A 16,447-nucleotide genomic window follows, 5' to 3' on the forward strand; every position below is an offset into this window, starting at 1 on the left:
TTATTTACACCAAACATTATTATTTGTTTGAGAAATTTTACATATTAATTTGTTTTATGTAGTAAATAATAAATAATAGAAAAGAGTTAGATCTTAATTTAGTTTAGCTACTAAATATAGAAATGTTATTCTTATCCCCAATGTATAAGTATAGGCCACTCCTAAAAATTTCTCATTTATGATACCTTACCCTGTAAATTTCCCATTCCCCTTGTGCAAAGTATAGAAACTTTACAATTGATTGGTGGACTCTTTTTCCTCTCCGAGTACAATAAATTTGAACAATTAAGCAAAGTGTAGAATATTACACTAACGCATCTGATTTCTTTGGGAAATTATATAAACCATCAATTCTTTACATAAATCGTCTTTAATTTAATTTATATACATATAGTCACTATCCCTATAAGAAGATAAATATATCTTTTTAAACAAAAGTGACTAATATGATCAAGTTAATCTTTAGGTGTATAAATGTAATTTACTTTTAACTAGGTAATTATATATTAGCTAAGATAAATTTAATATTTACATGTAAAAATTGATTTCAAAATCAACCATCTCTCTTATATATTTAACCAACAACTCCTTATAATTATTGATATATTTTATAATAGAGAATTTAATTCTTTGTGGTTAATAAATTGCTTCCTTTCCTTATCTAGCTTCCCACCACCCTCCACCTCCCCGTCCACTATATAAATAAATAATATATATATATATATATATATAATTACTTGTTTTTACGTAGTCCACTTATGGAATGACATATTTTGTTCTATAAAATGTGCCCTTCTATATATTTATATATATAGAGACCTCTTGTATTTATGAGGCAGCAATATATAATAATAAACTTTGAAATTGTGATCATCAGTGGCCAAAGATGAAGAAAAGGGAGTGCCATCCATTGTTGAAGGGAGAGAGAGAGGAGAGCAAATACAAACATGGGTTTTCTGGTGCTGAGATGAAATCACTAGCAAGCATATGTGAGATTGTGTTGCCATCTTTGTCAATGAATTCTTTAAAAATAGAAAAGGAACATGAAGCTGATCATGAGAATAACAAGGATGTGGAGTCTTTCTGGAACACTTCTGGTTCTTTCTATCCAATCCCTCATGAGGTATATATATATATATTATGTATATAATTTGTAGTTTATTTATACTTGAAAGTTTTATTCTTCTTAACTGCTTGTTATGCTTTTTGTCTCTCTCCCTGATCTGATCTGCATCAGTTCCTGTATGCAAGGAAGGAAGTACATGTGGGACCCATGTTAGGTCCCTTTTGTGTTTTTTTATTATTCCATGCACCTTTCATTTTATCATAATTTGTGAAAATTCTAACTTATGTTTTTAAATGAGTTTTTTTTAGAGATGCACAGAGTAAAGAAATAATTAAGAAATGAATGAAGATAGAGATAATTCGATTTGTTGTCATAGAAATGGTTAAATTTGAGTGGTTCAACAAATACTATTATTTTACTTTTTTCATTTATTTATTAACGTAAAAAGTTAATAGTTAATAAGGTTGAATGTTGAAAAATTTGTCATCCCAAGCCTCCTCCACCCACTGGCCACCACCTGAATCACCAACTGTGCTCCCCCACTGGCCACCACCTGAATCACCAACTCTGCTCCCCCACTGGCCACCACCATCTTCAACATCTACCGCCGCTATCACTCTACCCTCCACAAGAATTAAATATTTAACTTTTTAGTATTTTTTATGATTTAGTGAGGTCTTACAACATTATACGAGTGTCTTGTTGGTATCACCCTACCCTCAAGTAGCCATATGTTATGTAGTTGAGCTTTAAGTACTGATCTTAGAGACATTTAATATGGGTGTAAAAAAGTTTTATTTTTCACATGTTAAATTTCAATACTCACCTCATTTTCCTACAAACTAATATTGCTATCTCTCTTATGAGATTTGAGAATTGTATAATTTAATGAAAGGGGTTGAAACTAATGGAGTGAAACTAGAGTCAGACATCAAATCGGAAGAGGTCTCGTATTAGATTTAACCGGTTAAATCTTTAGGTCGGGTCGACTGATTTCATATATAATTTATTTATAAATATATAGTTATATATAAATACAAAATTTTATATAATTAATAATTATATATGGTGATATTGAAATAACATTTTTCAATATTTTTTTGGACCAGAGTAAAACAAAACAATAGAGTAGTATTCTATTATTTTAAATTTTAAGTGAATCGTCCGGTTCACTTCTCGAGTTATTGAGGTTCAACCGGGTTTAACATGGTCGGACGAAAATTTCTCTGCTTCAAAACAGTCCAATCCCTCATTTAGTTAAGACTACAAACCAGAATCATTTTCAAGTCCGGTCAGCTGTTAAACCGATCCAACCGTCCCGTTTGGTTATCAAAATCAAAGTGGGTAGTGCTACAAATCATTAAATGTTCTCCTTAATATCATTGTACTTCATATACTTGAAAAAGAAAACCACAACAACCAAGACTATAGCTGTTGAGCTGGAGCAGTTTGTTAGTACTATCCCTGTTTGTCCTTATGTATTGTTTCCATGTGGTAACTATTAGGGTTGAATGAAATATGATACTTTATTCTATTCTTTTTTTTTCATCCCTTGGAGTACTAGAAAAAAATATTGAAAATTTTAATCTTATATCATCTTTTTATTTTAGGATTGAATGCATGTTTAGTCTAGATAGTTTTACGGTCTCACAAAATTTAATCCACTTTGTTCTAATTTTACCATATTAAATCTCTGAAGTCTCATTTTTTTGGCAAATTTAATCATTCTGTCCATTTTTAGTTTAAAAGTACTGATATGACTAACAATGTGACATATGTCACATGTGTAATAGGCTACCTAAAACTTGCATTCGAAAAAACAATTTCAATAAAACTTTAAATAATATCAAAATTAATTTACTTAAAATACACTTTTGGTCCCCTTAATTTTACGGTTTTGTGAATTTAATACCTTAAAAAAAATTCACAATAATAATTATACTGTTTCATAGTCAACAAAATATATCATCTTCACACTTTATTTTTTTCAACATATTATACTAGCTACTTTTTAATTTTTTAAAATTCTAAATCATTGTTTCATTTTTAGAAGAATTTTTTTTCCAACGAGGCTACTGTACAAAAAGTGCATTTAAGACAATTTTATAATATTATTTAAATTTCAATTAATCTTTTGGTTTAATCTTTAAAAAATTCAGTCACGCTACTTTACACCAACAAGAACCCTCTTAGAGAGGCAAAGATTTATTTTTCTTTATATTTTCAATGTTAAAAATATAATTTTATGATAAATAAAAACACAAATGTATTATTACATGTTATTTTTTGTTTGTTATTTAATACTTGTCTCTTCATTAATGAAGATAATCTTTACCCACTTTACACATGACATGTGTTGCATTATTAGCCATTGTGAGCGTCTTGAGGACTAAATTCCTCAAAACTTGAGACCTATGGGATTAAATTAAATGTGATAAAATTAGAACAAAGGGAGCTAAATTCGTCAAATGGTTAAAACTAAGGGATTAAAATTACAGTGAAGCCATTATTTTATTTACATGATAAGCCAAACATAGAATTATGCTGATATATTTTATAGGTCCAATTGCTGTTTGTCCATATATAGTGTTAGAAAGTAATGGTTGATGAATCATTTTTAGTAACTTGTACTATTGTATTCGAAGCACATGTGACTTTATATATGTGAGAAATTTAGTTAAAATAGATGAAATACTAATTCTAGAGTTTTGAATGTCATGATTCATATATATATATATATATATAAATATAAAACAATGATGAGAATTCATATTCTATAATCTACTCATTTGATATATATACATTTTGAAAAAGTTTTGATATGATGATTTTCATCAATCAAATCATTAATTCTTTTGGGACCTTTGTTTTCTTTCTGATGGGGAGATTAGAAAACTATTTGTGATCTGGTGTCTTGGGGACTATAATCGTTCCTTATGTGTTAACTTATAGAGTTTCCCTTATCCCCTATAGGTCAACTGTTTGAGTATCCACTCATTAAGCCATATTCTCATCAGTTTCAGAAGTCTTATGGTTTGTTAGTAATTAGATCACTTATTTTGTAACCCAAAATAAATAGTCGATATAATTATATTAAATATATTATGCTTACCTTAATTAGAAATTATGAATTTCTAACAATCTCTCACTTGGGCTTCATATTTTTCCCGAAACAATTATATCACATATACTTTAGGCGCGCATCCGTATGTTATTTATATTTAGACTTCTCCTTAATATAATCTGGTTCATCTCATATATCAACTATGGAACCACCGCGACCTTCATCATATTCAAACATGACACGACCATGATGATCACTATATTAATATACTTAATGACATAGATCAAATATGGATGAGCGATATGGAAATTTCATGTAATATGACCTTAAACATGTCTATTTCCAACTGGTCATTATTTATTCTTTAAAGAGATCAATCCAAAGTCCTTAATTGCAACACAATAGTTATAATACACAAGTTCAAAATAGAACAATAAATCAACTTTATTATGCATAAAACTATATATGACGTCCAAAGTAAATCATAAAACAAATAGACTCTCATTGAACTAAGGTATCACAAGGAGCAATACTTATATGAGGAATATGCTCCTGAAAGACTTTAGGTATCAAACCGTTAGTCAGTGGATCAACTAGCTAGCATAAAATTTGTACGTATATGTTCTATGAAAATTTGTCTATTTTGAACACTTTCTTTAATAACCAGAAACTTGATGTTAATAAAATTTGATTTTGTAGAACTCCTATTATTGTTGGAGTAAAGAATCACGGACTTAGTGTCACAATAAATTTTCGGTGGTCTTTTAATACCATCGACCACACATAAGCCATATGCCATGGTTGAAGGAGCTATGAGCGTCTGTTTAGCAGACTTCTAAGAGATAACACATTTAGCCAAGATAAACATATATCCAGAGGTGGAGTGTGTATTGTCTAAACACCGAAAAATCGGAGTAGAGTACCCAATGACCTCTAAATTCTTAGACATTCGATAAGCGTACATGTACTCATTTGTTCTCTTTAAGTAACGCATAACACATTTGACTGCCTTATAGTGATGCATTTACAAGATTGCTCATATATCTTCTCAAAACTTCCACGACAAACGCCATGTCGGGACGTGTACAAACTTGAGCATATATTAGACTTCCAACTGCAGATGCATAAGAAATCTTTTGCATCTCGTATCTTTCAATGTCATTTTTAGGGCACTGTTCGAGACTAAACTTGTCTTCCTTAGCTATAGGGGTATCAACTGTTTTACTTTCTTTCATGCCAAATCTATCTAAGACTTTATCTATATAGCTTTCTTGTGACAACATTAGGATACCTTGAGAGCAATCTCTTAGTATATGAATATCTAATACAAAAGAAGCTTCCCAAGATCTTTCATTTCAAAATTCTTCGTTAGAAATCTCTTGGTCTCATGCAATAGTCACATATCACTGCTCGCAAGCAGTATGACATATAATACCAGGAACAAAAATACTCCCACTGAACCTGTGGTACACACAATCGTCAACTTTATTTGTTTCAAAACCATACGAGGTAATAACTTGATGAAACTTGTGATTTCATTGACGAGAAACTTGTTTAAGGCCATAGATTGATTTCTTTAATTTGCAAACCATAGACTTTGAGCTAATTGACACAAAGTTTTCTGGTTGCACCATATAGATTGTTTCTTTAATGTCACCATTTAGAAACACAGTTTTAACATCCATTTGATATAGCGCTCAATCAACATGAGCTATTAGTATCAATATTATTATAAAAGAATCCTTTGAAGATACTGGAGAGAATGTTTCTTTATAATCAATGTCTTCTTTATAAGTGTAGCCTTTAGCAACTAGGCGAGCTTTATATATGTCAATATTACCCTTCGAATTCCTTTTGGTTTTAAATATTCATTTGAAACCAATAGGTTTCGCACCTTCAGGTAATTCGACAAGATCTCAAATGTCATTATCATGCATAGACTGCATATCATCCTTCATGGCATCAATCCACTTTTGAGAGTTAGAACTTTTCATGGTTTGACAAAAGTTCAATGGATCATCCTCTATTAACCCGATGTCATCCTCATGTTCTTGAAAAAAATACAATATAATCATCAGAATTGCACTTCTCCTCTTTCTAGTGGATCTCCTTAATGACATTTTTACTTCTTGAGGTTGTTGAATTTGATTTATAGGTAATTGAGGGAGAACCTCATTGTTGTCTTATTCTGGAATATTGTTAGGGACAATATTCTAAACATTATCTTCTATTACCGAATTTATTCCTTGAATGGTAATAGACACAAGAACTTGTCATCATTAGTGACAGTTTCTTCCTCAAAGACAACATTCCTTATGCTCTCTTCCTTCCCAAAATCAACTTCCTCAAGAAATCTTGCATTTCTCGTCTAAAAAAAATCTTGAAGTGAGATCATAAAATATTGAGCATCGAGAGCGTTTAACATAGCCAACAAAAGAGGAGCTAACTGTTCTTGAGTCAAGTTTCCTTTCATATGGCCTATAAGGTCCACCTCCGCTGGACTACCCGAAATTCACAAGTGTTTTAAGCTTGGTCTTTTATTTGGCACCCTATTAACTACTTTATTTAACACCCTATTAATGATGTAAACTATTGGTCTTTAAATCTTTCCCCCAAATAGATTCTGGCGAGGAAGAATGACTAATCATACTTCTCACTATATCCTTAAAAGTTTGGTTTAATCGCTCAACAACACCCTTCGTTCTAGGTTTGCCTGACATAGTATATTGCAGAACAATTCCACATTCTCTGATGAAAACACAGATAACCCTTTCACAACATCCTTATTATTCTTTCTTTTCTTATTCTGAGATGTCATAGCTAAGTGAACACTTTCAATCTTATCTCTCTGCAACCTCTCTTCCTCTTGCACATAGTCCTTATGAGTGTTATAACTCATTTTGATTTGTCCAAAGTGTGCAGGAAGCAAGATCAAAACCAAGTGCACGAACAAGTCATCACCAAGCTCTAACTTAAGTGACTTGAGTTTTGATGTGAGATTAGACATCTCCATAATGTACTGCCTTATGTTCCATTTGCCTTTATACTTATATGAAGATGAGTTTAGCCAAAGGCTACTCATCTCCGCCTTTTCATTTTTGGCAAAAAAATGTTCTATTTCTTTAACGAACTTCCTTGCACTTTGACCCTTAGAAATAGAGCCCTGAAATGTTTCTGGAAAAGAGCATTTCATGACCATTATGCACATTAGATTAGAGCGTTCTCATTTCTTAATTTTAACATCATCGATGATCTCATATTAGAAATGGATTTCTCCACTTAAAGTGCTAGATCTAAATCCATACATCCGAGAATAATTTATACGGCTTCCTTATAGACCTTAAAGTTTTTTTTTTCATTTAGCAATGGGATGTTCTTAATTTGAGCATAAATATTTGCAACACTAGTAAAAGAACAAAACAAATTCCAATCATCATTGTAATTAAACTCACATTCAACTTTAATACTTAAATTAAAATGATGATGGAGCACATCACGAGTTACCCAAGATAATGTTATTATTCAGTCTTTCGACAAAAATATTAACTTGTAAGTGGTACACTCAACGTAGTAATCAACCATTTATAATCAGTCCTGACAAACAAAGCTTTCTTTGGACCGACTTACCTTCACATGGAAAGCCATATAATTATCACATATTTATTGCTACAAGTATGTTTGTTATTTGGGTCAAATAGTAATTTTCCTTTGAGCCGATCATTATTCGCATAAAATGCAAACATACAATTGACTTGATATTTTATATCAATCAGTAATTGTACTCTAGTTTGTAATGGTCAAACATTGATCATAATGCATGTCAAATAATAAATCATTCTTTAGACTGATTATCATTCACATATGCAACCTTATAATAATCACATGTTTACTATCACATGTGTGTATAAAATCCGACCAAATAATAATCTTCATTTGGACTGATTAATACTCGCATGAATACATATACACACTAACATCTGACATTTATTATGAACAATTCACATAAAATATGCCAGTTTGGCGACTTCTTGTTTAATAGGTTCACTTAAATTGTCAAACAATTTTATTTTCCAAAAGAAAAATCATTTAGTTGAGTTTGATTCAACACTTAATCCAAAACATATATATTATTTATATCCACATATAAATACATATATCTATTATAACTTATTGGTAGTTTACATTATTCTCGTCATAAGGATTTGTGTTTCGAATTCTAGTGATGGTCCTTTTGAATTTTTCATAAAAAAGATATTACTATTTTGTACATGACTAAATATGGCAGGACACACTGTGCAAATGGAAACAGTGTTTCAACAATAGCAACACCTTAATAATGCAATCAGCCACCACCCAATGCAACAAAGCATAAATGTTAGAACCATTTAAACAAACAAGTCAAGTAATATATATATAACAAGACGTGTTCATATAATAGACGTATCAGAAGATACCTAGCACAACATCAATTTTTAGTATTTGGATAGAGAAATTAATTTGTAAGTTGTACTTTTAACATAATGATCAAATATTAACAATTAGTTTTGTCAAACAATAACATTTCTATGGATCGACTATTATTCATATGGGAAAAAACTTTATAATTATTACTTATTTATCATCACGTGTATGTTATTACTTGACCAAATTATGTTTTCCTTTGGGCCGAACACAATTCTCATAAATAATCTCATATTCATCGGTGTAATCTTAGTCAATTTTCAAAATAGAGGTTACTTTGGGAACATATTGCATCAATTAATTAAAAAAGAAATACTAGACAAAGGAAAAACAATATGAGTCCATTATAAAAAATTATGATCTTGGAATTAAAATCTTCAGATTTGATTCTTTTATGATTAACAAATCTAATCCCACAATATAATTCCAAATAAAGAAAAAGATATATTACATATATATCAATGTATAAAAATGGATGCAATCTTAATCAAATACAGAGTAGATCCATATTGAAAAACATAAAAAATATATGCAAATTATTATCGAAATTCCAAATCGAATATAATCATGCACATCCTTAAAACATATATGTAACATTATATATATACACTTTCACACATTAACATAGTAAATGTATATATAATTTTAACCATTAACTGTAACCATTACATATATATATATATATATATATATTTTAATTCACAATATATACAAGGTCATGAATTCCAGATTGTATACATATAAAATAAAAATACATCTTAACACATATATACATTATACATATATTTTAACAAATTGTAAAGTGACAAAAGTCAATGTCCAACATTAAGGCATCAATGCACATATAACATATACATGTTGCATAATAGAGTCATAAAAGTTAATACAATGTTCATGCACAGATCTGAATATATACTTCAACACATGTTGTAATGATTCAAAATACAAATTACTCATAATTTAAATAAGCTGAAACAAATAAAAATTATTCTCATTATTGATAAATACCCCATTTTCATAACCAATAGCGAAAGCATAAAAATCCCAAAATTTTAAAAGATTAGGTTCATAAAAGTTGGGGGAAAAACATATTTAATGGAAAAATTCAGAACTTATAACTCTAATATCACTTGTTAGAACATTTACTCATGATTGATGAAATATCAATCCTATAATCTTCAATCTTATGATTCTCTCACACACATATATATAAAACAAGGATAAATGTCATACCTGAATCCATGTTATTTAATCTACTCTGATATACATTTTGAGGAAGTTTTGATATGATGATCTTCCTCAACAAAATCCATAATTCCTTTTGGGACCTTTGTTTTTCGCTCTGATGAGGACTATTTGTGATTTGGTGTATTGAAGATCATAAACGTTCCTTTTATGTCAACTTATATGATTCTTATTATCCTTATGGGTCAACTGTTTGGGGGTTCAACTCCTCTCCAGTACTAGATTGACCAATACTGGAATATGAGAATAATATTTTTTAAAGATTCCTTATTTATTTTTTATTAGAAAATAACATGTAATAATAACCACTGAAACAAATAATTTTTTGCCACATATCTTAATCTCATCCAGTACTGGAGAGGATCCCCACGCTTGTTTGGGTATTCACTCATTAAGCTCATATTCTTGTCAATTTTAGAAATCTTACAGTTTGTCAGTAATTAGATCAGTTATTTTATAACCCAAAATAAATCATGGTTATAATTATATTAAATATATTATGTCCACCTTAATTAAAAATTATAAATTTCTACCTCATGAATACTCATTTATTTGCAATAATCTTTAGTCATATTTCTTAATTATTAACATTTATATATTTCCAATGGCAATAGGTGGCAGAAATGTTAACAAAAAGGGGCTTAATAGAAGCAGTAATATTGATTAGAGTGGTTTTATGCTTTCTGGCAACAAGGTTGGGAACCTTGTTGCTTTGTGGCTTTCTGTGTTTTAGTGGCAAATGGCCCTATATCAACAACTTCTCAAGCATATCTTTGGACAAAAGAGAAAAAGTTATGCAGAAATGGCTGAAGCATAGGTTCCTCACACCTATTAGACTTGCATTTGTTTACATCAAAATCTTGTGCCTCTTTGTTTTCTTCTCATGGGTATCCTTCATTCAACCTCACTCCGAAGTTCTTTTACTTAGTTATCTTTATTTCATGTGATGCTCATGCACTTGTCTTATGCATATAATAAATTCAAGTCAGAGATTATTAACAAGGAATTTGAACATCATATTTGATATATGATATCTGATGCATTTCTTTTTCTTTTACTTACTTTTCTTTACTTCATATACACATAGTTTGATGTAGCCATATTGATATATATAAAACATTTTCCTTAGCAAAATTTTCTTTAGTTATATTGATATACTGAGAGCGTGTCACAAGGAATTGGCATATATTGTGATACAGATGCTGTTAATCAAAATAAAGAACATTTTAAGCAAAAATGTTGAATTTGTTCAGGTTGATGAAAATGGGGTCAACCCAGCATGGAATGCCATTGGATATGTGGTGTCCACCAATGAGAAATTGACCAATGGCTCCAACAAGAGGCCACTTGAAAAGGGGGTTATAGAAACCATGTATGAATCTGACTCAACTCTTCAACAATCTCTAGTTAACAAGGGCCTCAATGTAACACTGGACTCCAAAAACAACATCCTCAAAATCAAATGTGATGCACTAGTCATTGGGTCTGGCAGTGGTGGTGGTGTTGCAGCTTCTGTTCTTTCAAGTGCTGGCTTCAAAGTGGTTGTTGTTGAGAAAGGCAACTATTTTGTTCCTCAAGATTATTCATCTCTAGAAGGGCCTTCACTGAATCAATTATATGAAAGTGGAGGAGTCCTTGCTTCTGCGGACTCAAGAATTCTACTTTTAGCAGGATCAACTGTGGGTGGTGGCTCAGCAGTTAATTGGTCAGCATGTATTAAAACACCACAAAATGTTATGAAAGATTGGTCTGAGGAACACAAGCTTCCACTCTTTCAAAGCCTAGAGTACCTCTCAGCAATGGAAACTGTGTGTGAAAAGATTGGTGTCACTGAAATTTGCACACATGAGGGGTTCCAGAATCAAGTACTAAGAAAAGGGTGTCAGAATCTTGGACTCAAAGTTGATTATGTGCCAAGAAACTCATCAGGGAATCATTACTGTGGCTCCTGTGGTTATGGTTGTCCAACAGGTGAGAAACAAGGGACTCAAGTTACATGGCTTGTTGATGCTGTTGACAATGGTGCAGTTATAATAACAGGATGCAAAGCTGAGAGACTCTTGTTTGAAAGCAACAAAAATGTAAGTGGTAAAAATAAAAAATGCTTGGGAGTGATGGCTAAAACTTTAAGCAGCACAGTCACAATGAAGTTGCAAATTGAAGCCAAAGTAACAGTTTCTGCAGGTGGGGCACTTCTCACACCACCTTTGATGATCTCAAGTGGTTTAAGGAACAAGAACATTGGTAGGAACCTTCATCTGCATCCTGTACTAATGACATGGGGTTACTTTCCAGATTCAAATTCAGACCTAAAAGGTAAAGTCTTTGAAGGAGGTATAATCACATCAGTTCATAAAGTGCAATCACCTAGCTACACCAAATCAGAAGCAAAAGCTATAATTGAAACTCCTTTATTAGGGCCAGCTTCTTTTGCTTCACTATGCCCTTGGGAGTCTGGTCTTGACTTCAAAAAAAGAATGCTGAAGTATCCAAGAACTTCCCATTTAATCACAATAATAAGAGACATGGCTTGTGGAGAAGTAACAAGAGAGGGAAGAATCAGCTACAAACTGAGTAAAGTTGACAAAGAAAACATGAAAGCTGGGGTGCAACAAGCACTAAGGATTCTAATAGCTGCAGGAGCAGTTGAAGTAGGGACACATAGAAGTGATGGCCAGAGAATAAACTGCAATGAGATTAGTGAAAATGAAGTGGAAGAGTTGTTAGAGAATGTGAATCCATTGGAGGGTGCACTGTCACAAGGTGAGAATTGGAATATATATACTTCTGCACATCAAATGGGTAGTTGCAGAATGGGAGTGAATGAAAAAGAAGGTGCAGTTAATGAAAATGGAGAGAGTTGGGAAGCACAAGGTTTGTTTGTTTGTGATGCAAGTTTACTTCCTTCTGCTGTTGGTGTTAATCCCATGATCACAATCCAGTCAATTGCTTTCTGTATCTCAAATAGAATAGTTGATCATCTTAGAAGTTTGTGAATTCTAATATAAGTTTATTGATATGATTTGGAAGAATGAAACTTGTGATAATGTTGTATTGTAACATGATTTATATTTCAAGAATTTCTAGTATCATAATATGATGGAAATTTCTTTCCAAAAATCTGTGTATTTGTTTAAGATGTTGATATTTGTGCTTCACATTTCCTTAAAACACTGTAATCTTGACTTGGGCATGATTCCCACAATAAAGTGCATCAGTAGAAAATCAATTATCCCCCAGGTAAAGATTACATAATGAATTTTATTTTTATTAATAAATGCTTTTTTTATGCATGAAACATAATCCAACATTAATGTTATATTTAAAAAACTCAATTTTGATCTCATAAAAGAGATTACATAAAAAATTATGGATGGTCCAGTATAAATTAAGATCAACTCTTGAAAGTTTGATCGAATGAAGATGACAATTAACATAAATAAATTATTGATAATCGAGATTTTAAATTACTTTTAAATAAAAAAAATTAAAAATTACAAAAATACTAATTTTCTCAATATATATTGGAGAGTTCAGTATTAGACAATGATAGAAAGCAAAATACTCTACATGTCGATTTAGGTAGGAGAATTGAATGGATTAGCATCAAACATATGTAATGGGAAGGTTGAGGTGATTCTTGAAGAGGTTATAAATGCTAAAATGTTATGTACCAAAAAAAATGTACCCAAAAAAATACTAAAATGCTTACATGCCACAATCTACACCTTATTTCTTTTAACAAAATTGGAAGGTGGTCATCATTTTCTTGACATCTTCCTGCTTGGGTCAGTGAATGTGATGTGATGAAAAAAAGAATAGCTATCATAATCATATTAATTATAATACCAACCAAATTATGAAGTAATTAATGAATCACCGAGTCTATGGGAATAAGAACTGCTCTAACTGTATGTTAAAGGTTATTTATATTAGGCCTTAGCATATATGTTAGCTAAGCAAATATGGTTGGGGAAAAAATGGATATGTTATGAATAAATAAAATATTGGGTAAATATAAATGATGAATAAAATATTATGATTAATATGTGATGAGTTTGAGAAAGTATAATAAATATTAGAGTATTGAATTAGCTAAAATAATATTTTAAGGAATTCATGGCATGCTAAACAAAAAGTTGCGTCGACCAAATCCTTAATTCCTAACAAATAACACAACATATATTCATCACTTAGCATCATATTCATCTTCATTCTTCTGGTATCTTCCTCTCCCTCTCTCTTTCACGCTAACTACAATGCCTAAGTTTACTTGCCATTGCAAGCAATTGAAATTGCTGTATTTTGTGTTGGACTTATTTTCTTATTATAATCAAAATAATTTATAATAATGTAGAGTACAAGGATATTCTAACTTGTTATTATTAAAATAGTCCAAGAGTCTATTTTGTATTTATTAAGTTTCTTTGGATTTGTTATACTGAATTTGAGAGTAACAAGTGGGGTAGTGATGCGCATATATTCATTCAACAAGTATCAACAAGTAGGTATAGAAAGGGGTTGGATAAGAGAAAAATATGTATACATTGACTTTTTTACTGTATTATTCATTTTCAATTATCATTGACTGTTAAATAAATAAATAAATAAATGATAGATGATATATTGTCTGTGAATAAATCATTATGCTATTAATACATATATATTACATTCTTAAGATAAATACTCTAGTATAAATTTATGCAAACCATGCCATTGTTATTCAGTTTCATTTGATTAGAACCCATTTGACACATCCATTGCTCAACTCGTGTAAATTAGGAAAATTAGCCCACAAACCTAAGTACCTAACCCAATTTTATATTTTTATACCTCAGTTACAAGCTAAGTGTGACTAAATAATATCATGTATTACATGTATGCAAAAAATGTATACATATACACTATATGAGCTATATACATAGTCACTATTTTTTAACAACTCATATTTAATTATTATTGATTTTTTAAAAAGATAATATATTTTATAGTGAATGATAATATACATGATATAATGAAGTGTATATCAATTTTTATATTGATAGTACATAAATTTACATTTTCACTAAAATAAAAGGAAATAGAACAAGGAAGCAAAGCCTGTTTAATTAGCTAACTCTAAAGTTAGAACTCAGAACCAAATATAGTAAGACTCATCTTACATGTTCACCTATTTTACCCCAACATGATTGGATTCAAAAAATTAGATCCAACCAATATTTGTGGTTAAATAAGGAATAAACATAATCAAAAGCATATAGTAACAAAATAATAAGCCTCTAGTAAGTCTCGTATTCCAACTTAAATAAGAGCTTAGTAACAAAATAATAACAAAATAAAAGAAATTAAGAGTTCCAACTTTCAAGCTATATAAGCCAAAGCCTTTTAACTGCACTAAGATGGAGATCACTTTTTACCCATCCTGGTTTTGCGAATGAGTAATAAGAACAAGGTCCACCACAATCTCTTGTTAGTGGTGGAATCTGGGCTAGGTAAGTTTCCCTATATTACTTATGGCAACTGGGCCAATTTTATTATCTACAAGAATTGGTCCAGTTATTCAGCATTTTTTATATTTAAAAAAGTAGAGTAATGCTAAATTTCCTTACTCTACCTACAAATCCTTTTGTTACTGAATACTAAAACAATGCAGTCAATGTTCAGATAAACATTCAGTTCATACTTTGTTTAGTAATAGAAAGATTAGTAATACTAAAACTAAGGGCGTTTTAGAATTATTCTGTACCATAACAACTTTTAATAATTAATATTTTAACAAGACTACAATAATTATATAATTTAGCTAGTATTTTCATAAAATTTACCAAGATTTAAGTATGATACTCAGATAATATAGCTAGCATGGGATGAGGCTCTTACCCATTCGAACATTCAATAAGAATGAAAGACAAAACATTCATGTTTCTAATTAACTCAGAATTTCATTCATCTATAAAATATGGTGTAATTACTCATGATATAATTTTTGTTTTTCTATTCTACCATTAACAGTTTAATTTCTAGAGAAAAATCATATAATCATATGTAACCACCATCAACATATTAATCAGCATCTCATATTCACGTGACAATTAAAATAAAGACAAAAAAATATAATATAAAATACATTCAATAAAAAGTACAATATAAAATACATTCATTACAAAAAGTATTCCAATTCATCAAAATAAAATATATAAAATTTAACTATTTCAAACTAGTCAACATAAAGTAAAAAACTCCAAACATTGTATAAATCCAGCCAAAACATGCACCAAATTTGGATATAATTTAAAGGATATTTAGTATTGGATTATTTAGTACGAATGATGCAAAGACTATAATAACTGAGTTAGGATTATCTCTATTAATGGAGAGGTAATTATCTAAAAATCAAGATGAAAAAATAAAATGTTAGGATACTTTACCTTGAAAGATAATAATATGGCATTTTTATTCTTAAACGCAAATGTAAAACTAAGAACTTGTCTTTCAGTTTCTTTTCCTTATTACACCATAAAAGTATATATATTCTTCTTTAAAAAAATAATTTACAATTATTCTCTAGAATAAGAAAAATTACTGTACATGCAGAATCTTAATACATGTTA

General features: G+C 30.2%; 1 protein-coding gene across 1 annotated transcript; it reads left to right on the forward strand.

Moving 5' to 3' along the window:
* On the forward strand, positions 830 to 12,892 carry LOC109325970 (long-chain-alcohol oxidase FAO1-like). The gene is made up of 3 exons (XM_019558616.1): positions 830 to 1,123; positions 10,451 to 10,723; positions 11,090 to 12,892. The coding sequence occupies exons 1-3, from the start codon at positions 887 to 889 to the stop codon at positions 12,830 to 12,832; spliced, it is 2,253 nt and encodes a 750-aa protein (XP_019414161.1). The 5' UTR covers positions 830 to 886; the 3' UTR covers positions 12,833 to 12,892.

This window comes from Lupinus angustifolius, chromosome LG13 (assembly GCF_001865875.1).
Source record: "Lupinus angustifolius cultivar Tanjil chromosome LG13, LupAngTanjil_v1.0, whole genome shotgun sequence".
In the NCBI taxonomy this organism is placed as follows: Eukaryota; Viridiplantae; Streptophyta; class Magnoliopsida; order Fabales; family Fabaceae; genus Lupinus; species Lupinus angustifolius.

Excerpts from the sequence above, each read along its gene's own strand:
- LOC109325970 (XM_019558616.1), top strand. The coding sequence starts at position 887 with ATGAAGAAAAGGGAGTGCCATCCATTGTTGAAGGGAGAGAGAGAGGAG. Across the intron at positions 1,124-10,450 it reads TCTATCCAATCCCTCATGAG|GTGGCAGAAATGTTAACAAA; the intron begins GTATATATATAT and ends CAATGGCAATAG. Across the intron at positions 10,724-11,089 it reads TCTTTGTTTTCTTCTCATGG|GTTGATGAAAATGGGGTCAA; the intron begins GTATCCTTCATT and ends GAATTTGTTCAG.